Genomic DNA, 21,628 nt, shown 5'->3' with positions numbered 1-21,628 from the left:
GTTAGGAAGTCCAGGATCCAACTGCAGGTGGCTGATGGGAGCCCAAGGTTTGCTAGCTTGGACACCAGACGTTGGGGAAGTATAGTATTAAATGCTGAGCTGAAGTCCACGAAGAGCATTCTGACGTAGCTCCCCTGCTTCTCTAAGTGGGTCAGGGCAGCATGAAGTGCAGTGGATACAGCGTCCTCTGTGGACTTCTTTGCTTTGTAGGCAAATTGGAGAGGGTCCAGCTCCGCAGGCAGGCCAGCGAGGATGTGACTCCGCACCAGTCTCTCCAAGCACTTCATGATGATCGGTGTGAGTGCCACAGGACGGTAGTCGTTCAGGGTGTTGATGTTGGTTCTTTTCGGCAGGGGGACAATGGTAGAGGACTTTAGGCAGGGAGGGACAGTGGCTTGAGACAGGGACTGGTTAAAAATCTTTGTGAAGATTCCAGCCAGTTGGTCTGCACAGTCTTTAAGCACCTGTCCCGACACACCGTCAGGTCCCGCAGCCTTCCTTGGGTTCACCTTCCTCATCACCTGCCTCACCTCACACTCCTCTACTGTGAGAGCAGAGCTGCTGTGGACAGGCAGCTGTGATGGAGCTGTGGTAGGTGTCGCCTCGAAGCGGGCAAAGAAGATATTCATCTCCTCTGCCAGGGAAGTGGTTCCCTCCGTGCATGGCTGGTTGCTGGATCTGTAGCTTGTAATGTGCTGAACACCCTGCCACACCTGCCTGGTGTTGTTGCTCCTGAGCTGCTTCTCTATTCTCCCTCTGTATGATGCCTTAGCTTGGCAGATGCCTCTGCCAAGTTAAGAAGCCATAAGGGGACAAAAACCGTTTCTAGGGACTAAAGAGAGCGTTTGGACATGACCACCATCCTAACTGAAGTATGGGAGTGGCAGCATCATGCTGTGGGGCAGGAGGATCTAGTGCGCTACATAACATTGATTGATTACAAGCCTGACCCAGTTCTACTGGTTCTATCAGGAATGGATGAGAACTCGTGACCTGAGGTGTATGTCAACTTCAGATTTTAAGATAATAAATAAATCGGTCAGTTTTTATCATCATTTAGGCTTTTAGCAAAAAGAAATAATTTCAGGTTTTGATCTGAACCTAGAGCAATTTGGTCTGATTTAACGTCAAGTGAGAAAAAAGGTGTATGTAAAACTTCTGATCCCATCTTTTCACTTTAATATTTAATTTACAAAATAATTGTTAGTGTGAATTCACATGCTTGTTTCAGCGTTGAGGTGACTCCTGGTTTTCGTGTTGGTGTCGTCCGAAGCCAGAGGTCAACAGTTTTCTCGTCATTCAAGTTCATATTTTATTTAACATAAATCATATTGCAGTCAAAGTGAACAGCTGGGGTTTCAATATACACAATAGAATCGTAACATTTCAAGCCCCTCCCCCCCAAACCCACCCCAAAATAAAAATCAAAAGCCCACCCACACCCCACTCATTTAAACAAGCACCCCACTAAGCTAGGCCCCGCCCACATCGTACTAGGCCCCGCCCACCAACATTTCATGGGATTTATTGAGCAGCAAACTCCAAACAGATGGACTCCATCTTGTCCTATCAGCTGGTTCCTGCAGGAATAAGCCCCGCCCATGCCGATCGACCCGCCAATCAACAGCTACAAAGACATTAAGGCATGTTCCCTCCATCAAGAGTTAGCCCCTCCCACCTGCTACTCCTCCTAGACCCTCCCCTTAAAACTAGCTCCTCCCCTTTACTCAGACCCCTGACCTACCACAGCACCCCAGCAGGGGGCGTTGTGGCCACTTTAAGCTAAAAAAACTTAAAATATTTAAGAAAAAAATTAAGGCGAATCTGCTCCCTCCGATTTAGAAGCTCCGCCCCTCTGTTACACTTCCTGCGAGAGTGCAGTGAGAAGCCCCGCCTACTTTAAGAACGCAAAAAGCTCCACCCATCTGGTACACTTCCTGCAGGAACACTCGGGAAAGCTCCGCCCCTTTTTCAAACTTTGTGCAAAAATGTTAGGACAAAGCTCCGCCCACGTTTAATAACGAGAAACCTCACCCTCTCAATCCAAGCTCTACCCAGAGGCTTGTGAGAAGCCCCTCCCCTCTGCTAGACTTCTTGTGGAACAAAGAAATAAGCTCCGCCCCCTTTAGGAAGACAAAATCATCCAATCAGAGACTTCTTCTACAAAAACAAGTGAAGAAATTCCCACAGATAGAAAGCAAAAAGCTCCGCCCATCTTTTATACTTCCTGCATGAAAAGCTCCGCCTCTTTTATAAACTTTGTGCAAAAACATTAGGACAAAGCTCCGCCCCCTCTGTTAGACTCGGTAGGATCAAAGAGAGAAGCTCCACCCCCTTTCAAGACCGAGAAGCCATCCAATCAGAGACTTCCTGCAGGAAGGAAGTGAGAAGCCCCGCCCCCTTTGCTAGACTTTCTGCAGGAAGCAGGAAGCCGTTTGGAGTTTGCTGCTTTCTCTCTGATCTGTAGCCAATGAATGAAGGCGGTGACAGGAAGGGGCGTGTCCTACAGACCACCTGTGTGATGTCAGGCATCTTAGCCACGCACGCAAAATAAAAACAGGAAAACAATCTGGTGAGCATCATTATCATGGGCGTTGTGACGTTGACCAGAGCAACATTCACAATCACCCCTCCCCCCCACATCTGTCCATCCTCAGCACCCAGCCTTCATCCTCCTCCTCCTCAGTAGAGTCCGCTCAGATGTGTCGTCGTTGGTGCCCCCCCCCCACCGTGGCGTATCATGGCTGAAGTGAAACAGAAATGGAGGAGGAGGAAGAGGAGGGGACAGGTGAGGAAGAGGAGGAGAGGGAGGTGCAGCTTCTTCTTCTGTGGTAAAACTGGAAAGCGTGTTGCGTCGTCCTGCTTCCCGTCGCCATGGCGACCGAAGAGGAGCCGAGGAGGAAGGAGGGGTCAGGCAGACAGTGGGAGAGGGGGAGTGGGAGGAGCTTGGAGGACGGCGGGACAGGGCGGGGCTACTTCAGACATCTCTCGAAGTAGGTGGCGCCGACGTAGCCGCCTCGCAGCGAGCGGTGGACGTTCTGCTCAAAGAGCCGCCGGTTCGTCTGCAGAACCTCCGCTGCCTCCTTGTTCAGCGGGTCCTCTGGGTTCGGCTCCTGGGGGTCAGAGGTCACATGATCAGTTGGGGTCAGGAACATTAGCTCAGCTGAACAGAACCACCTGGAACCAGAACCTAAATGTTTCTCGCTGGTAGCTCTCACTGGGTCCAAACTGTTCTGGTTCTGAACCGGTTTCCAAACTGTTGACTGGTAGAGAAAAACCTCTGAAGACGCTGAGAGCAACTTCCTTCTTCACCAGATGGAAACAAGATGGAGGCGTCAGATTTTCCTCTTTAGTCTTTGGCTAAAGACCAGGAGCCATTTCTGCTTCTAGCGCTAGGCTAGCATGTTAGCTTTGGTTGTGTTTACCCAGAATGCCCTGCACTGCATTCCACTTCCTGCTTTTGGAGCGGTTTCTGGCGTTTACATATGGATTCAAACTGAACCAGAGTTCACTTCAACCGGACCCAGACTGAGGTTTGGAGGACCAGAGGTCAGAGGTCAACTAGCGTTCACACCTCACCAATCTGGCCGGACTTTGACTAGGCAGATGGACTGGAATAGGGTAGAAGTGGACTGAACAGGACTAATAAAATGCTTTATTTATTTATTGTTTTCAAAAAGGAACTGAAATGTTTTTTACTAGTCAGATTGAACTCACTAGAAATAGATACTGTAGACCGTAGATGATGGAGTTTATTGTCAGAACCGGCTTCCAGTCCTCTCTGGATGAAGAGCAGAGACAGCCGTTAGCAACATCTTCATTTATCACAACAGAAAACAATTCCGTTTATTACTGACTGCATACAAGAACTGAGCAAACATCTATCATTATCTAAATATGTCAGAATACTTTGTTATTTAGGTCAGAAATAGGACTTTCAGACAGTTTTAACCCAATTTATTCAATAAAATTAATCTAAAGATGACTGACAGACTGGACACAACAGAACCTCCTGGTCCGGTCTGGTTCTGTAAACTGACCTTAAAATATTTAGGCAGACATTTCCCTCCAGATCGATGTTGGGGTGATAAACCATCGTCTCGCACTTCACCTTGGGGGGATCGTGGGGGTAGCCCTGTCCTACCTGGAACACACAGACCGGGTCGGAACACCGGGTCGGAATACCAGGTCGGAACACCGGGTCTGAGACTGATCTTAAAGCTGAAATATTTCACTTTATGTGTGATAATTATGTGTAATATACGAGTTCCAGTTTCATTTCAGAAACTGGAACTCAATGTTCTAATGATCTGAACTGGATCCGGGTGTGAAGAAGAATTTCTGCCAAAATTCAAACAAAAATTTTACCTTAAAGCTGAAGACAAACTTTCCTCCTTTGTAAAAACCCTGAAAGAGAAAAAAACATTAAATGTGCATGATGAAGAAAAACTCGTCTCCATCACCACATTTCACTCCTGCCTCCATCTACAACCTCATGGTTCTGACCCGTTTTTACACCAAAACGTACAACTGGACCACAGCTGAGCTTCTACTGGAACAGATTCAAAACCAAAATACAAGTTTTGAATAAACAATCAGTGAATTTTAGACCAGTTTGGGAACCCGCCTACACCAGGTGAACATCAGGAAGATATTCTTTACTTTGCTGGACTCGGTAGGAACCCTGAACATTCAATGCAGCACGCTTCAACGTCCCGATGTGCCCTGAACGCAGCAGAGAGACCGAGACCAGACCAAAATGGCTGCCGGATTGAATGTCACCAAAAAGCTCGTTAAAGATCATCAGAGACCCGACCAGACGTTCAAGGAATGAAGAAAACATTATCATCATCATCATCATCTTCATCATGTCCCATTATTATTATTATGGGATGCTGGATGAAGAATTAGAGGAAAAATCAAAATTTAATCCAGTTAGGAAAAAGGCTGAAACATAAAAAATAAGGAAAATATAAAGAACTGGAAAAAACTACAGATGCAGCAAGAAAATGTGATTATTAATAAACTAATTTTACCATTACATCATGAGAAAGCAAAACGTTATCGTCCATGTTTTTAATGCTGTTAGAGTTCCTGAACTCACCTCGTCTGGCGAGATGATGAGCCTAAAGTTGAGGAGGTCGTCGTCATCAGGGAAGCTGATTTCACACGTCTTTGGCAAGTTTAACTCATTGATGTCTGCAACACAAACATCATCATCATCATCATCCTGAACCCAGCGCTTCAGCTCACAACAGAAAACACGGAGGTTAGCAGGAGGGACAGATCTGGAGTTTTATCATCGCTGTGGTAACAGCATCAGAATTAAAGGTGATGATGTTCAGGAAGAACCAGTAGCCGGTCAGAACCCGGTGGAACCGGGCCGAGCAGACATGTTGGTTCAGTCAGGATTCACCAAAACGCCCCTTGACCTCCAACAGCTGGTTAAAACCTCTGATTACAGCCGGCTTAATCAGAAGTTAAACCTGGTTTAGGTTAGTTGGTTTAATCACAAATAACAGGTTTTTGATTAAATAAGGTTAAAACCTTTGATTAAACCAGGTTAGTTGGTTAAAGCCTCTGATTAAACCAGGTTAGTTGGTTAAAACCTGACTAAACCAGGTTAGTTGGTTAAAGCCTCTGATTAAACCATTTTAACAGATTAATGCCTCTGATTAAACCAGGTTTCCATGGTACCTGGGATTAGGCAGGTGTTGGGTATAGTTATAGCAGGGTGTGAACGTTTTAGCTCCGACTCAGTTTGTTTTTAACTATGGCAGGGGGAGCTAGCCGTCGTTAGCTCCTGGTTACCCAGGCAGGCTAACTGTTAGCCTGCCTGGGTAACAACAGCCGGCCTGGACGTACTGATCCTCCTCCAGAGCGGTTGTTTTTAACCCGCTGTCTACTGCTCGGTACCCGGCCAGGAAGCCCCGCTGGGCGGCTAAGCGGGCCCCGGTCGGGTTACTGACCCACCTTTCTGTATTCGGAGCTGGGCCGCACTGGCTTTCTTCCCCCCGGCTCCGGCTCTGTTTCCTCCAGCAGATTCCTCGTCTTTCTTCTGCTGCTTCAGGGAGAACAGCTTAATCATTTTCACCTGTTTGTAAGCTGATGTCCGAACTCGGTGTCCCTATGCCGGGCGTGAATGTTCCACCAGATCTCTGTGAGGGGCACCGTACTATGGATGGAGCCGGTGCGTCTCAAACTAACTAACCACACCGAGAGAAGCTGCGAGCCGCCGAGCCAGCTTAGCTTGTTAGCTGCGCAGAGGCCGGGCAGGGAGGAGCCATGGACGCTGATGCGACTCGTCAGCGAGACCACCATATTGGTAGGGTGAAACGTTAACTGGAAAAGCCTTCAAAGGAAGGAGGTAGCTGCAGTTTTGGCTGAATTAAATTTTTTTTCATTGGCTGAAATTTCATTCAGCCAATGAAATTTCAGTAAAAACCCAGTCTACACCACCCATCTAAACTAAAAAGGGCTTTTACTTTGTTCTCAACATTCTTGGATGCATTATCTACATATCCCTTCCAATTTCAGTGAGGATTAAGAATAAGTACATTTATTTTAGTGATTAGTCGGTACTTTGTAAAAAAAAGAAAAAAAAGTAAAGATTTCCAAACTCGATGTTTTTACAAATTTCTAGAAAGGTTGCTGAACTCAGAATTATAAATAGTAACAATTTTTGCACCAGTTCAAACCTTAAATCAAATACAGCTGCATTAGAAATATATTTGTTGTACGAACTGCTTATCTGCATTCCTGGTGGTTTGTATATGATAACACAAAAATACATGCTCCTCTAGTGACTGAATACATAACATCTTGAGACAAACATATTAGCACAGATTTGTAACAGTAATAAGTTCAACAATTGGTAAATTCTTCAGATTTTCTTACTTTTAACCAAAAAATGATTCAACCAGGTTTCATATTATTCTCAGATCAAACTTTAAAGATAAATGGAAAACCCTATAAGTTTCCACCAGCACTTGTTCTTGGACTACTTATCTTTTGGGCTTGTTAGTTCTACATTTCAAATAATTTGCTTTGTATCAACTTTGCCAATATTTGAAATTTCCATTAAAGACAATCCATATACCACCGGAGATTCTTGTACAGTGTGAAAATTGTTGCGTTTATTTTTGTTCTGTTGATTTTGCGTTATATATGTAGTATTTTTGGGTGTTTTGAAGAATGTTATTTAAATTATATAATAATAATAATAATAATAATAATAATAATATAAAACCAATTTATTTCCAAGTTGGATTGTTCCGTGTTTTGATTTACTAAAGTATATATATATATATATATATTTTTTTTTTTTTTTAACCTTATTTACGTTATCAATTTCCACAACTTTTTGTCTTTATTAAGTATGTTTTGATTGTTCTTTATTTTAAACTGATCAGTTGAGTCATTATTTTAGGGTAAAGTTAAAAAAAACTACACACCCCAAAACTCCATGCTTGCGATGTGACGTCATTGTGCAGAGGTTGAGCGTGCGCAGTTTTCCTGTCCATATTTTATTTACTACATTTGTTCCACCATTTATTTATATATTTTTGTCGTTACGCTCCGAGGGTGAAGCGGCACGCGGCATCCTCGGTCACCTGTGTGATGTAATCAATGCGGAGGTTAGAAACGTGTCACAGGTGACAAGCTGGCTGACAACAGCGGTGATCCAAACTACTCACAACACGCAACAAGCAGGCGCCACACACAATAGACACGAGAACAAAAGCCGCGCGCAGCGCTTTAACTGATTCATGTTAATGCGCGAGGACTAGTTTTTTTAGCGGAGGGTTACACGGGGTTGTTGAAGGCAGCGCTGGTGAGACCGAGGCGTTAGTGTGTTTTTGTGTTTTTTGAAGCCTCGCAGGAGAAAGAGGAGCAGAGCGAGGCAGACTCTCACTGCAGAGAAAGAGAGAGACCGAGAGAGAGAGGAGTGAATGGGCACGACTCCGCCAGCTCCTCAGCGGCGGTGCGCCCTTCACCTTATCCACAGCGATCAATTCACCAACTGAGACGTTTCGACCCCCGCGCGGGTCCGTGAGGCTGGCCCGGCCCAGGAGCTCGGCGGAGCGGCGGAACCAGCGTGATGGGACACGAGTGAGGAGACCAGCCTGGACCACAGAGCAGCTGCAGCAGCCCCGCGGAGGAACAAACAAGGAAGCGCTGAGCTGAAGCTAACGGCTAATAGCTGAAGCTAACGGCTAACTGTTGGCTAATATCGATTCTAATGAGCCAGCGAGGAGCATGCGAGCTAGCAGGAAGAGGTGAGAGGCCGCCGTGTGTCTGTGTGTCCGCAGCCGGGGGCTCGCCCCCTTCTGTCTTCCCGGCTGCAGCTGATCAATGTTGGGATCCTGAAGGAGGAAGCAGCCGTAGGGGGTAAATAGCCTGCTAACACGTTAGCATTCCTGCCGTTGTGTTTTCCTGCAGGTGTGGATGGGGGTCTATGGACAGGGACTGGGTGTCTGTACAGGTGTGGTACAGGTGTGTGATTGTTCAATTAACACAACAATAACTCGCGCAGCGGTGCAGATGCCTGAATGGAGGCGGCTATAGCCCGCTAGCTGTTAGCCGTTAGCAGATCCTTATTATTCCTGGCTGCCAACATGCAGCTAACAGGTTTCCAGATGATCAATATTGCTGTTATTGGATCTATTGCGGTAATCATTAACGCTGTATTTAGATGCCTTTATAGGAATTGATTTAACACCTGCTGTGTTTTACACACAGTCACTGTGAATCTGCAGCTCTTGGTTACTGTCAGAATAAAAACCAGGCTGGTAGTAACTGCTTACTTTAACTGGAGATACCTTTTGGATCAGATGTATTTTTAGGAGTAGTTTTACTGCACTGTACTTGTACTTGAGTAACATTTCTGGTTCTTCTAGCCACTGTGAGTAACTTCACTAAATGAACAACAAACATGTTTAAACCTGCAGTTTCTGTTAAAGTGAGACCTCTTGTTTCTACAAAAGCTTTGTTTGAAATTTTTTTTTCTGCTGAACCCATGAAACATTTGGAAGTCAAATATTTATACAGGATACTATGGATAAATATTAGGATGGTGTTATATAATGTTCCTCCTTCCTGATTTCTTATTTCATGTTTGTTTCACTTCAGTGCTTCAGAATATCAAACCAAATTAAATATCAAAGAAACACAAGTAACCGTAAAATACATTTTAAACAAAGTGTTGCTTATTGAGGGAGAAACCTGCTGGTGTGTTTGGATCACTTTGCTGCTACAGAAGCAGATTGTTGTACAGCAACGGGACCAAGCGGACTGGCTGCTGGGTTTGGGTCTGTGGACGGTTCTGTTTTGCAGCCGGGTCAGCGCCAGGAACCGAGTCAGCTATAAAGCCTTATGTTCCTCCATGGTGGTTCTTGCTGCTGCTGGTTCTACTGGAGGGTCCAGCTGGCCGGGATGGGTGAAGACCTGGACTCCCTGGTAGACCCCAGCTGGTTCTACCGGGTCTGGTTTCAGAACCAAGCTCGGTTCACCAGAGGGAAATGCAGACTCTGGGCTCTGAGGTCTTCCAGAGCGGGTTCTGCTGCAGGTTCTGATCAATAATCGACTTATTTTGAGGGGGCAGGGTAAACCAGCTTTTACTTTTCCAGATGATCAATATTGCTGTTATTATATCTATTGCGGTAATCATTAACGCTGTAAATACATAAACAAACCTTTATGTAACCTTTCAGATAAATAACCATGTTTATTAATACAAAATAAACAATGGATGTGAACAGTGACATGTATAAAATGTTGAGGTTTTATGTTCAAAACATTAGCTCATACGTTGCAAAAATCTAATGTTTCCAATCTCTGAAGTTTATTTCTTTAAATGCAAAATGAATCTATGTAGCAATAATAATATTACTCAAGTAAATTACAACAGTACAGTGACGTAAAACTGTAAAAATGTTTTCCCAAAAAGTTACTCAAGTGAAGGTAACAAGTACTACCAACTTTTGAACATGAACACCAGCAGCCGACGGGCTACTAGTTAACAAGATAAAGGTGCTGTATTGGTGTTAGCTAGTCATCTTTTAGCTAACATTAGTTAGTCATCTTTTAGCTAACATTAGCTAGTCATCTTTTAGCTAACATTAGCTGCATCCAACAGCTTTACTCATTCTGTTAGTTTGGGAGAAAAACTGCAATGTTCTTTGCGTTTACTGGTTTGCTGCCATGATCCTAACACACCTGAGCAGCTCTGTGCTGCAGCAGCAGCAGCAGGTCTCCTTCGCTGCCACAGGTGTAAACCCAGCTAGTGTCTTAGCACTCATGTTGTGTTTAAAGATGGCTCGGAATAACGGGTCACAACATGTTAACAACGGATTAAACAGTTTTAATGGCTGAAAAAAGTGACGGAAGGCACAGATATGGGACGTGCAGAAGCCTCTACTGTATCAAATAAAGATAGGAATAACAGAAAGTTGGCCACTCTGAGGTAAAAATAAAAACAGCTTCCAGTCCAGGGGGGGCACGGCTGACTCTGTAGGCGGTCAATGCTCCGCAATGCCTGCCGGGCCTGGTGCTGGATCATTATGGTCTGTCAGAACCAGAGGAAACCAGTCTTCATTCTTCCTGTCACCTGCAGCAGCGTCCAATCAGAATTGAGTTGGAACGGATTGTAACACACCTGACTGCTGCCCTGACTAACATGGCTGCCGGAACATTTCCTCAGAGTCCAGCTCTGTGAACTCTGAAGCTCTCAGGTTGAGGAAGACGATCAGCAGGAAGTGAAAACCATAGAAGAAGAGACCTGGAGCGGTGTGAGCCCCAATCAGAGCCGGTATGATCCAAACCATAACTGTGCTGACTCGGGTGGTTTCTCCTCGGTTTACCGCTCTGACTGAATGATGCATGGAGGAGGAGGTGTCATGATGCGGGGCTGCAGGGCAACAGAACAATGTCACTCTTTGGTGCTTGGAAAGGAAAATCTAGATTATCTTTAATATGTGAGTCAGCAGAACTGACCGATCAGCAGCTTGACTAACCAATCAATCTAATCATTTCTGGAACAAATGATCTCTTATGGAAACTGGATCTTGAATATTAATTCTGGTTCTGACCTGAAGTGTTTTAAAGCCTTCAGAACCAGGAAACAGACCCGGTTCTGATTGACCCAGAGTTTTTCAACAGAACCGAAACCACTCACACCCAGAACTCGAGCTCATGCTGGCGGATGTATAAAACCGTGCTGGTCGGGTCGGTCTGCTGCGGTTGCCATGACGACAGTGATCGGATGGACTCAGCGGCCATTGAAGGCATCTGTTTGGGTTCTATTTGGGTTCTACACGTCCAGGAGGTTCTGATGGGATCCACTTGCTTCTCTGTTAGCATCTGGTTCTGATGGGCCCAATCGGAGCGGCAGGATGTTATTTATCGCATCGTTTCTCATTTATTATGAAATATTTCTTATAAGAATTGGATTTGTTGTTATGATGCATTTCAGTTACACTAAAAAAACAGAAATTTTGATCAGAAATGTTATTTTTTATATTTTCTCCACTTTTTGTTCCACAAAGCGTCAATAAATGTCAGTAAAGTGAAATCTGACTAAATGCAGGTTGTTGGTATAAATCCTGGGTCAGATGAAAGTGTGACTGTAAAACATTTTCCTAAAAATATATTTTCCATCATAATATTTATAGTAGCACTAAATGTTAAACCAAACTTGAGTTCATGTTGCCTCCCGTCTCTGCAGAGCCGTCGCAACTTTAACGTGTTTTATGTTTTCCTCACATCGTGCAGCCAGCTGCAGGAGTCCTGAGGTTCTGGAAGACTGCAGGCCGGGCCCGACTGGAGTCTGGTTCTGACCCGTCTCTCTCTCTCTGTGTGCAGCTGACTTGTTGGGGGATGTCGGGCAGTAAGGCGCTGGGCGGGGGGGCGGGCAGCGGGGCGCGGCGCAGGCGGACCCGGTGCCGGCGCTGCCAGGCCTGCATGAGGACCGAGTGCGGAGAGTGTCACTTCTGTAAGGACATGAAGAAGTTCGGCGGACCGGGGAGGATGAAGCAGTCCTGCCTGCAGAGACAGTGCACAGCGGTGAGACACACACACACACACACACACACACACACAGTAGTTTGTATTTCTTGCCATATCAGGACTTTGTATTAACTTCATTAATTTTAGTAACTGTATTTATTCCTCACCCAGACATTTTCCCTAACCAGAACCTAATTCACACATCACCTCTAAACTTGACCTCTGACCCCACTACATGTATCAGGATTCAACACAAAAAACACTCAAACGTTTCAAACAAAGAACAGAACATTCAGTCCGTTACAGTTTTATGTTTTCAGGCTTCATGTTTGTTTTGTGATTATTATTAAGTGATTGCAGTGGTAGATTAGCTACTGCTGCTATTAGCTTAGCATACATAGAATTGAAATTTGACTAAATATTTAAACTTTAAGTGTTTTACATTACTATTTTTATGGTTCAGCATCATTACATATGTTATCATTTCTTTTATAACATTTCTTTTCATTTTTTTATGACTTTAATCTGCATTTTTGAGTTAATGTGACTAGAATGAATTAAATAAAAAAATGCTGTATTGACCCCAAAGAAACATTAAATTGTATTTTAGAATATTCTGTAACTAATGGAGGTTTGGAATCTGAACCAAGAAAGGAGGAAGAGTAAAAAAAGTGTGTGTGTGCAGCCTGTGTTGCCTCACACCGCGGTGTGTTTTACGTGCGGCGAGGCGGGGAAGGAAGACACGGTGGACTCTGAGGAGGAGAAGTTCAGCCTCTGCCTGATGGAGTGCACCATCTGCAACGAGATCATCCACCCCAGCTGCCTCAAGGTGAGTCGGACCGGACAGACACCAGCAGTAGCGGTTGCTCATGTTTGAGAAATTCTTTCATCTCTATAGCAACCATTGAGCTGCAAAACGCCTAGATGGACCTAACCCCGCCTCCATCGCCCCTCCCTCATCCTGCTCCTTCAGACTAGCCAGCAGCAATTAGCAAACAGCTGCTGAGCTCATTATAGGAGCTGCTGCTCAGAGCAACGCTGCTAGAAACATTGAAGAGTGAATAGAGGAGCCATGTTGGGACAACTTCCTGGAGGCTGAGCCTCAGAAAGAGCAGGAGCTTCTTAAAGAGACAGAGGCCCAATTTCAATTGAATATTTATTGAATTCATATTTATGAAGCATTTTAATGACAGGTGGAGGAAAACGCAGAACACCAGCCCGTTAATGTCTGGACCAGGTTCTGACCTCAGTGACCTCATCGGTCCGGTCCAGAACATCTCCAGAACCGAACATTTCTCTCTTTCTGTCTGATTTAGTCCATGAGACTCTGAGCTGCTCTTTGGCTTCAGTTTGATGGAGATGAACCTGGACAGGTTCTGCAGCTGGATCGGTTCTGGAGAGCAGAACCTGCTGATGCCGTCTGTGTTTCCATCTCCCTGCAGATGGGAAAGGCGGACGGGATCATCAACGACGAGATCCCAAACTGCTGGGAGTGTCCCAAATGCCACAAGGAGGGGAAGACCAGCAAGGTGAGTCGGTCCGGCCCGGTTCGGTTCGGTCCAGTCGCCATGTTGGTAGTGAATTCTGATCAGGTCCGTCTCTCGGGTCCAGGACCAGGCAGACGGGTCGGGGAAGCGGCGGCTGGATAACGGGGAGGCGGGGCGCTGGAAGCTGACGGATGACCCGCCCCCCAAGAAGAAAGCTCCGCCCCCATTGGAGGAGGCGGCCAGGCCGGAGGGCGGGCACAAGAGGAAGAAGGAGAAGGAGCAGCCAATGGACAGCGGGCCCAAGAAGAAGGTGAGCCCGGTCCGTTCTGTGTGGTTCTGGTCTGGATCCGCTCTGATCTGCTCTGTTTCCTGTTGCCCTTCAGATTAAAGGCGCGCACGAGAAACGCCTCAAAAAGGTACGAAGCTTTTCATTTCTCTGACCAGCTCTGAAACATTTCAATAGTTTATCAATAAAAAACCCTGAAGACCAGAAGTTTACATACACCCAGTGAAGCCACGCCCACCAGTTTCCTGTCTGAGATTGGATCAGAACCAAACTTCTCTAGTTTCAGAATCACTAAAAGGATTTCCTTTTTTTTTTTTCCCAAAATATCTTTATTAGAATTTTAGCAGTTTAAACAAAGATCTTGAACAGTATATAAAGTGTGTCAATAACAGTATTAGTATTACTGTTCAAGTCAAAATAAAATACAAACAAAAAAGGACAACAAAATGCCTCACAATCCTGGTTTCAATGCAACCATCACACATTCCACATATCATCTTTATATTGAGATTTTAACAGTGTATGTCCTCTAATAAAATTGTCTTTGGGAACTGCAGTTAACTTGTTCTTGTACCGTCTTCTGAGATGTTCAGATCCTTGAACATCTCCCTAGTGAAGGGATCCACATGAACTCAAATAAATCCTGTTTTCCCTTTAATATATATAATTTTTTCCAGAGGCAGATAACATCTGCTGCAGCTGTTGGTTTATGGTCCATGAGTCTTTTTCCAAACATTGATATTCATCTTTTCGCATTAAGTAAACTTAAGTTTATAAATGTCCGTTCATTTTTAGTATAATTATGTTTTTCAGTGTACAGTCCAAACACAAACAGCTTTGGCTCAAGAATTATTTGTTTGGAAATGATTTTCTCAATTACATCTTTTACCTCTTTCCAAAACAGTGTAATTATCCTCCATGCAGCGAACCAGAGATCCTCTGTCCTCTGTGCATGTTGGACAAACATCAGGAATCTCCCTGTTGTACCTATTAAGGTCCAGTGTTATTATATAAACCCACATTAACCATTTGAACTGGATCATTTTAAGAGATGTGTTGATAGAGCTGGTGTTTGCCAGTTTACATGCTGTTTGCCAATCTTCCTCAGAAAACTCTAGCAGTAAATCTTCTCTCCAAGCCTTAAGTCTATCATGAGATCCTTCAGATAGATGTAGGCCTGTCACGATAGCAAATTTTGCTGAACGATTAATTGTCTCAAAAATTATTGCGATAAACGATAATATTGTCTGAAGACCTTTTTACACTGATTTAATGGAAATGATGTAATAATGATGTGATTTCTTGCCAAAGATAGATACACTTTATTTTCAGAAGAATATTTAACACTGGAATTGATAAACAAAATAAACAAAACAACCAAAAACAAAAATAAAATGGATTCTCAGTCTCCATTAACAAAAATGTACTTGATAAAAACTAAACAACATAAAGCCAAAGTGTAAATAAATACTGCATTCAACCAAAAGATCATGAAGTCTGTATATTATGTTGCCCTTCAGTAATAATTAGATTTAAATAGAGAAGATGGGCACATCGACCACCTGATGCAATAGTTCACACTACATGATTTTTTGCTCCTATTTTTCCCCTTATGACAATCTTAAAACGTTGGTCTTTCTAAGATTGTGTGGTGTGTTTCGGTAGATCGTCGTTGCTGCTCTGATCCAAATCAGGCTTTTTTCCCGACTGGGATCTTAACGCAGCCTGTTGAATGTGACAGGTAGCCAATCAGAAAGCGCGGATTCCCCTCCTGCTTTCTGAGGGTAAATTACAGAGGGGAATCCCAAACAGCTGAAACGGCGCAACCGGAAGTCCAGCGGACATTGGAGATGATACTGGAAACAACATTAATGTTTATTCAACATGCAAAGATTATAGAAATGACAAGAGGAGGAGTTGGAGCTAAATTGCTACTGCAGTTGATAAACCCAGTAACTTTTCAGCTGTTCTTCGTTAACGTGACGTAAACAGGTTCTAATGATTTTCATTCAGTCAGGACTTTACGCTGACACTAGCCACATGCATTGCAGGTAGACTGTAGTAAAGCATTGATTAATGCCTGGTTTTAAAATTAGTTCACTGAACTTGTAGCCATTATTTTGTGCCCATTGTTGGACACCACACGGCAGGACCGAACCCGATCGAACCGTTATACCTAGGATTTCTGTCGGCTAATGTTTGGTCTGTCAGGTTTTCAAAACGGGCCGACAATCGGCCGACAGCTCTAAGATCGGGTCGTCTGCGCTGGACTTTACACTAAGGAAATGAGGTCAGAGGTCAGTGGAGAGCACCGGAGTTGAGCCTTTTTTCATTCGGTGTCATTAACAGAAAGAGAAAAAGGCCGGAAGAGACGAGACGATAATGCTGATAATTGAAATGAAGTCGGAAGTTTTAATTTATCTAAGATTAATTGATTTATCGTTTATCGTGACAGGCCTAGATATATGTAACATTATTGAGTGATAAAACTCGGATATGATTCCTTTCTTCAAACTGTCCTTTGTTAACATTTTTTCTAAAGGTGACTTGGCTCTAAAGTCACCTCATCATTTTGATTTGTTCTTATGAAGTTTCTGAGTTGGAGATATTTAAAGAAATGTTTCCTATCTAGGTGAAATTTATGTTGCAGATCCTGAAAGCTCATTAGTTTGTCTGAGTCTGGTTCATAAAGACTCTGAATCATCATCCTTTGTCTTTCCATACTTTAAATATTGAATCGGCTCTACCAGGTACAAACATCGGTTACCCCACACTGGACTGAACAGCGATAAACAATTTGGTTCATTTTTTTTTTCTCCGAAGAGTTTTTGCGGCGCTAGTGGCTCGTATTTTTTCTACAGTAGGCTGACAGGAAGGAGCGTGAGGAGAGGGGGGAAGACATGCGGTAAAGGTCGTCGGGACCGGGAGTCGAACCCGCGACGTCCGCGTTGAGGACTAAGGCCTCCAAACGTGGGGCGTGCTAACCCGCTGCGCCACCACAGCACGCCCCACAATTTGGTTCATTTAAATTTTTTTTTACATCTCTCCATAGTCTTAAGAAATGGATTTTTAGTATGTTTCAGAAGCTTTGATATTGAATTTGAATATAAATATGAAGGGAGTAAAAGGATTTCTGTTTGCTAAAAGGCATCAAGCGGAAACATGAAGACATTAATAAATAATCTGACAGATTGTAATCCATCATTGCATCTTTTAGCAAAGGGAAACGGTTCTGAGCTGAAGGTTTGGTTCCGATCTAACAGACAGGAAGCAGCGTGTCGGTTGATGTGAATTTAAACACAGAAGTTTCTTTCTGTTCTGTGGTCAGAAACCCAAACAGGAAGTGGGCGAGTCGAACGGACCCGGTTCTTCCTCTGTGGCGGCAGGAGGCCAGCAGAGCTCGTCCTCATCCCAGCCAGCAGGGGGCAGTGCGGCGGCGGCCGGAGCGGCGTCAAGCGCTGACCAGCGTTCGCATCACCGCGAGAAGCTGGAGCGTTTCCGCAGGATGTGCCTGCTGGAGCGCCGCCCCGAGTCCTCCTCCTCCTCGTCCTCCAGCTCCGAGTCCGACTCAGAGTCCGACTCGGACGACTCGCTCCGGGACGAGCAGGGGGGTGGGTCCTCGCCCTCGTCGTCCTCCCCGGCCCCTCCCCCTCCCGTTGTCTATGGCAACAGCGGCGGGAGCCGCGCTGAGCGGGAGCGGAGCCGCAGCGAGCGGGAGCGGGCGCGGCGGCTGGCCGAACTCGGCTTCAGCGCCAGCGACGAGTCAGAGGGCGAGGGGGGGCGAGGCGAGGAGGAGCGGGAGGAGGAGCCGGCGCGAGGGGGCGGGGACAAGGCCCGGCGGAGAGGAGGGGGCGGGGCAGACGTGCCGTCAAGGGGACGGAAGCCCGGTCTGATGGACCCGGAGGAGGACGACGTTCCGGAGCGGAGCAGGAAGAACTCTGCCTCCCTGCCCCCCCCCTCGCCGCTCTCGTCCAATCAGATCCCTCCATCCTCGCTGCACGACGGCTTCGCGGCGAAGCAGCGCAGCAACGGACAGGAAGCGCGCAACGGGCGGACCCGGGGCGGGGCGGGGGGCGGGGAGAAAGAGAACGCCAGTGGCGTTCTGACCAATCACAGACACGGCGGCGGAGGGGGCGGAGCCAAAGGCAGCCGCGGCAACAAGATCCGCAACAACAGCAAGACGCCGAGCCAGAGGAGCGGCGTGTCATCCTCTATCCCCACCGCCAACGGGGGGGGCGTGGCCAGCAGCGGCCTGCTGATGTCGGCCATGGCGGCGTCACCGTGCTCGCAGCCGTCCCGCCTGGCGCCGCGCTCTCAGGTGATGAAACGCAGCCCCCCCGCCGTGCCCTCGCCCCCCCGGCCTGTCCAGATGGAGCGGCACCTGGTGCGGCCGCCTCCGACCTGTCCGGAGCCCAGCTGCCTGCTGCTGGACTGCGGCTCCGCCCATATCATGACGCGTGACGTCTGGCTGCGAGTCTTCACCTACCTGAGCCAGCGGGAGCTCTGCGTCTGCATGAGGGTGTGTCGCACCTGGAGCCGTTGGTGAGTCACTTCCTGTTTCTTGTTGGGCGGCTCGCCAGCCAGTCAACCGTTGACCTGTTGACCCGTTGACCCGTCCAGGTGCTGCGACAAGAGGCTGTGGACGCAGATCGACCTGAGCCGCCAGCGCTCCATCACCCCCCCGATGCTGAGCGGCATCATCAGGCGGCAGCCGGTCTCCCTCAACCTGGGCTGCACCAACATCTCCAAGAAGCAGCTGATGTGGCTCATCAACCGCTTACCAGGTGACGCTCTCGCGCACACCTCCGTACCGCTCCGTGTCGCTCTCCCGGATTGTTCTCGTGTCTCTCGTATCTCACCCTCTCTCCCCCTCCAGGTCTTCTGGAGCTGAACGTCTCCGGCTGCGCCTGGCCGGCTGTCTCAGCTCTCTGTCAGGCCGTCTGTCCGTGTCTGAAGCTTTTGGACCTCAGCAGAGTGGAAGATCTTAAAGACTCTCACCTGAGGGAGCTGCTGGCCCCCCTACCTGAGTCCCGGACAGGTGAGTCCCTCCCCGCCTCTCTAACCTTCTGTTGCTCGGCCCAGAGCGGCTCTGAGTGTCCTGCGCTCTGATTGGTCCTCAGCTCCCAGCGAGAGCAGGGTGGGGCGGTTCCAGAACGTGACAGAGCTGCGACTGGCCGGTTTGGACCTGACGGACGCGTCGTCCCGCCTCCTGGTGCGCCACACCCCCCAGCTGACCCGGCTGGACCTGAGCCACTGCCTGAACGTCAGCGACCAGACGGTCCGCAACCTCGCCGTGTCGCCGCTGAGGGAGAGCCTCACTCACCTCAACCTGGCAGGTAGGCGGGGCCAGCGCTCCTCCTCCTCATCCTTGCTCTTTGTCAGGCTCACTGTGTGTGTGTGTGTGTGTGCAGGCTGTGTGAAGCTAACTGAACAGTGCGTCCAGCTGCTCCAGTGCTGCTCCGCCCTGCAGATGGTGGACCTGCGCTCCTGCTCCCTCCTCTCCACCGAGTCGGGACAACTGCTCTCCTTCCCCTTCCTGTCCTCTTCTTCCTCCACCTCCTCTTCCTCGGCCGGCGCCGCCGCCGTTGCTGCTAACTCGTCCTCCTCGGCTCTTCCTGATGACAGAACGCTGCTGAAGAACAGCTAAGTCATGTGACTGCTTTAAGCCCCGCCTCCTCCCATGTTACACTACAAGCAGGTGAGGAAGAGGAGGAGCAGCTCTTCCTCGGAGGAGACTTGGTGAAACTTAGCAACCCTGAGCATGTACATATTCGTTCTCTGTACATTTATGGGTGTGTGTATATACCTGTAGTTTACTGTAAATGACCTTTGACCTCCCTGAACACTCCCTCCCTTCGACCAATCACGGCACCCCTCGTCAGCTGCTGATTCAGCCACACACACACACACACACGCACACACCCTGAGCTGCTTCCTGAAACGTTCCAGCTCAGCGTTCCTCCACATTCCCATCAGAACCTCTGTGGGTCCGTTCGGATCGGTTTGGACCCGGGCACAGGCCTCCAGTCTGTTCCGGCACCGGGTGTTTGGGCCGACCCTTTACCCTGCCCCTGTGTGTGTGTGTGTGTGTGTGTGTGTTTAAACTGAGCCTCGCCAGCCCCTCCTCCTCGGTTCCAGTCCGATCGGATCTTGATCCCGTGTTATTTCTCAGGAGTATTTTTTGTTGACTTTAATTTATTCGGTGCCACAGCAGCACTTCCCGCTGCGGTCTGAGCCGAGCCGGTTCTGGTCTGGTTCAGGGTTCTGCTGCAGCTCGGTCCGGTTGGAGGAAAGGGGACAGAGAAACTCCACAGAGTGACTCATCTTGGTTTTTAGAGGATCTTCATATCGCTGCTCGTCTGCGGCTTTGGGTCGCTGATCTCTGAGGAGAGGAGGTCCGGTCCGGTTCTGGGTCTGGATTTATTCTGGAAAAAGTTGTTCATCTCCTTTAGATTATATCAGAGCCTTTATGTCTTTATTTTCTATTTCAATTCATTTTCAGTATCAAAACAAATAAAACTGTCAGAAGGAAGGAGAGGCTCAACCAGGCAGACACCCGAAAACTGGTTCTGACCCAAAATGACCAAATCAACAGAATTCCAAAGATGATTGCGGCTCTGAACAGATTCCCAACCTAAACCCAGATTCTGAAACTCTGAACTGATTCTTGTTCTGACCCGGTTTCTGGCTCTGACCCGGTTCCGAAGACGTTTTCTGCTGAGATGCATAAAGGAATAATAATAATTCAGACATTTTCTGGTCGTTTCTCAACTGAAGCCGAGTGAAAAGCTGCCAAACCCTGGAAGATTTCAGGACGGGTCAGATCAGAACCAGTTCAGAAACTGGATCAGAACCAGTTCAGAAACTGGATCAGAGGACGGAGAACTGAACTTTACTCCTGAGAAAAATGATAAGCGGTTTATCACTGACTGCTGCTCCTCTCTGTATTAATTCGGAACCGACCCGGTTTGGCCCGGTTCTGTTCTGCAGAGTGTTTGCTGGTGGGCTGAATGTTGCGGCGCCTCCGCCCTCGTTGTGCCATAAACAGCAGCAGCTCAGCTTTTTATATGTTTTAAGTTGTTTTTTACAGTGTGGGGTGGGGGGGGGTCACTTTGTGGGCTTCACCTAGCAACAGGTGAGCAGATCGAAGCTGATTGGTTGAACATATCAGTTTCGGATCTTAGTATATTCTCCATGCACTGGATCAACCCGACGTTCCCTGCTCCTCTTTTTTTGCCAAATGTAGTTTTTGTTGTGGAAAAAGGGGCATTTCCTGTTTCTTTCTGTGTTCGGTTTGTTTTTCTATTTTGTCCACGACTCTTCCAATGTGTTGATGGGAAACGAGGAAGAAGGTGGAACAAACGGTGAAAACAGACAAAAAAAGACCAACTCAAGGCAGCTACGTATGAATGACTACTGTACAATGATGAATAAAGAAGCAATGGGTTCGTTTTTACTCCTGTCTCGGTGTGCTTATTTCTCATTATCTGCTGGTTTAGCCTTAAATTGACTAAAAAACAGGAGATCTCAGTTCCTCCATCATCACAGAGGAGATCCAGCAGCACTTCCGGTTCTGCCTGGAAGATTCATCAGAGTTCTGGTTCTGGATCAGATGATCCAGAGCAGCCGCTTTACTTCAGCTCCACGAGATGAAGGCTGTCAGCATAATCTTCATCGTCATTCAAGTTCAGATAGGAGCAAGACCCAACCCGTCCAGAGGACTCCAGACCTGCAGGGGGCGCTCCACTTCATTCTGGGTTGTTTCATAGGATAAAGCTTAACTGAACGGACTCCTGTTTTACTCACTTGTGAACAGATTCACAAAAACTGAATGTTTTGTGAACAATAA

At 47.0% G+C, this 21,628-nt stretch overlaps 2 protein-coding genes across 3 annotated transcripts; one reads left to right on the top strand and one right to left on the bottom strand.

Moving 5' to 3' along the window:
* Positions 1-1,587: 1,587 nt before the first annotated feature.
* Positions 1,588-6,278, bottom strand: ube2m (ubiquitin conjugating enzyme E2 M). Its single transcript, XM_028042419.1, has 6 exons — positions 5,974-6,278; positions 5,105-5,199; positions 4,369-4,407; positions 4,041-4,144; positions 3,718-3,781; positions 1,588-3,113 (listed from the first exon to the last, which is right to left on the bottom strand). The coding sequence occupies exons 1-6, from the start codon at positions 6,086-6,088 to the stop codon at positions 2,973-2,975; spliced, it is 558 nt and encodes a 185-aa protein (XP_027898220.1). The 5' UTR covers positions 6,089-6,278; the 3' UTR covers positions 1,588-2,972.
* Positions 6,279-7,486: 1,208 nt separating this feature from the next.
* Positions 7,487-21,235, top strand: fbxl19 (F-box and leucine rich repeat protein 19). 2 transcript variants are annotated; one of them, XM_028042416.1, is made up of 12 exons: positions 7,487-8,279; positions 8,443-8,496; positions 11,863-12,063; positions 12,692-12,835; positions 13,449-13,535; positions 13,618-13,803; positions 13,877-13,909; positions 17,108-18,321; positions 18,400-18,563; positions 18,656-18,817; positions 18,900-19,115; positions 19,191-21,235. In XM_028042416.1, the coding sequence occupies exons 2-12, from the start codon at positions 8,449-8,451 to the stop codon at positions 19,424-19,426; spliced, it is 2,691 nt and encodes an 896-aa protein (XP_027898217.1). In that variant the 5' UTR covers positions 7,487-8,279; positions 8,443-8,448; the 3' UTR covers positions 19,427-21,235. The 2 variants fall into 2 exon arrangements, with proteins under 2 accessions (XP_027898217.1, XP_027898218.1); XM_028042417.1 differs by lacking the exon at positions 8,443-8,496 and having other exon boundaries at positions 7,493-8,279.
* Positions 21,236-21,628: the final 393 nt, after the last annotated feature.

The sequence above is a fragment of the Xiphophorus couchianus genome, chromosome 16 (assembly GCF_001444195.1).
Source record: "Xiphophorus couchianus chromosome 16, X_couchianus-1.0, whole genome shotgun sequence".
Classification (NCBI taxonomy): domain Eukaryota; kingdom Metazoa; phylum Chordata; class Actinopteri; order Cyprinodontiformes; family Poeciliidae; genus Xiphophorus; species Xiphophorus couchianus.
Note: the sequence above shows the minus strand (reverse complement) of the source record. Positions and strands in the feature narration are given on the sequence as shown.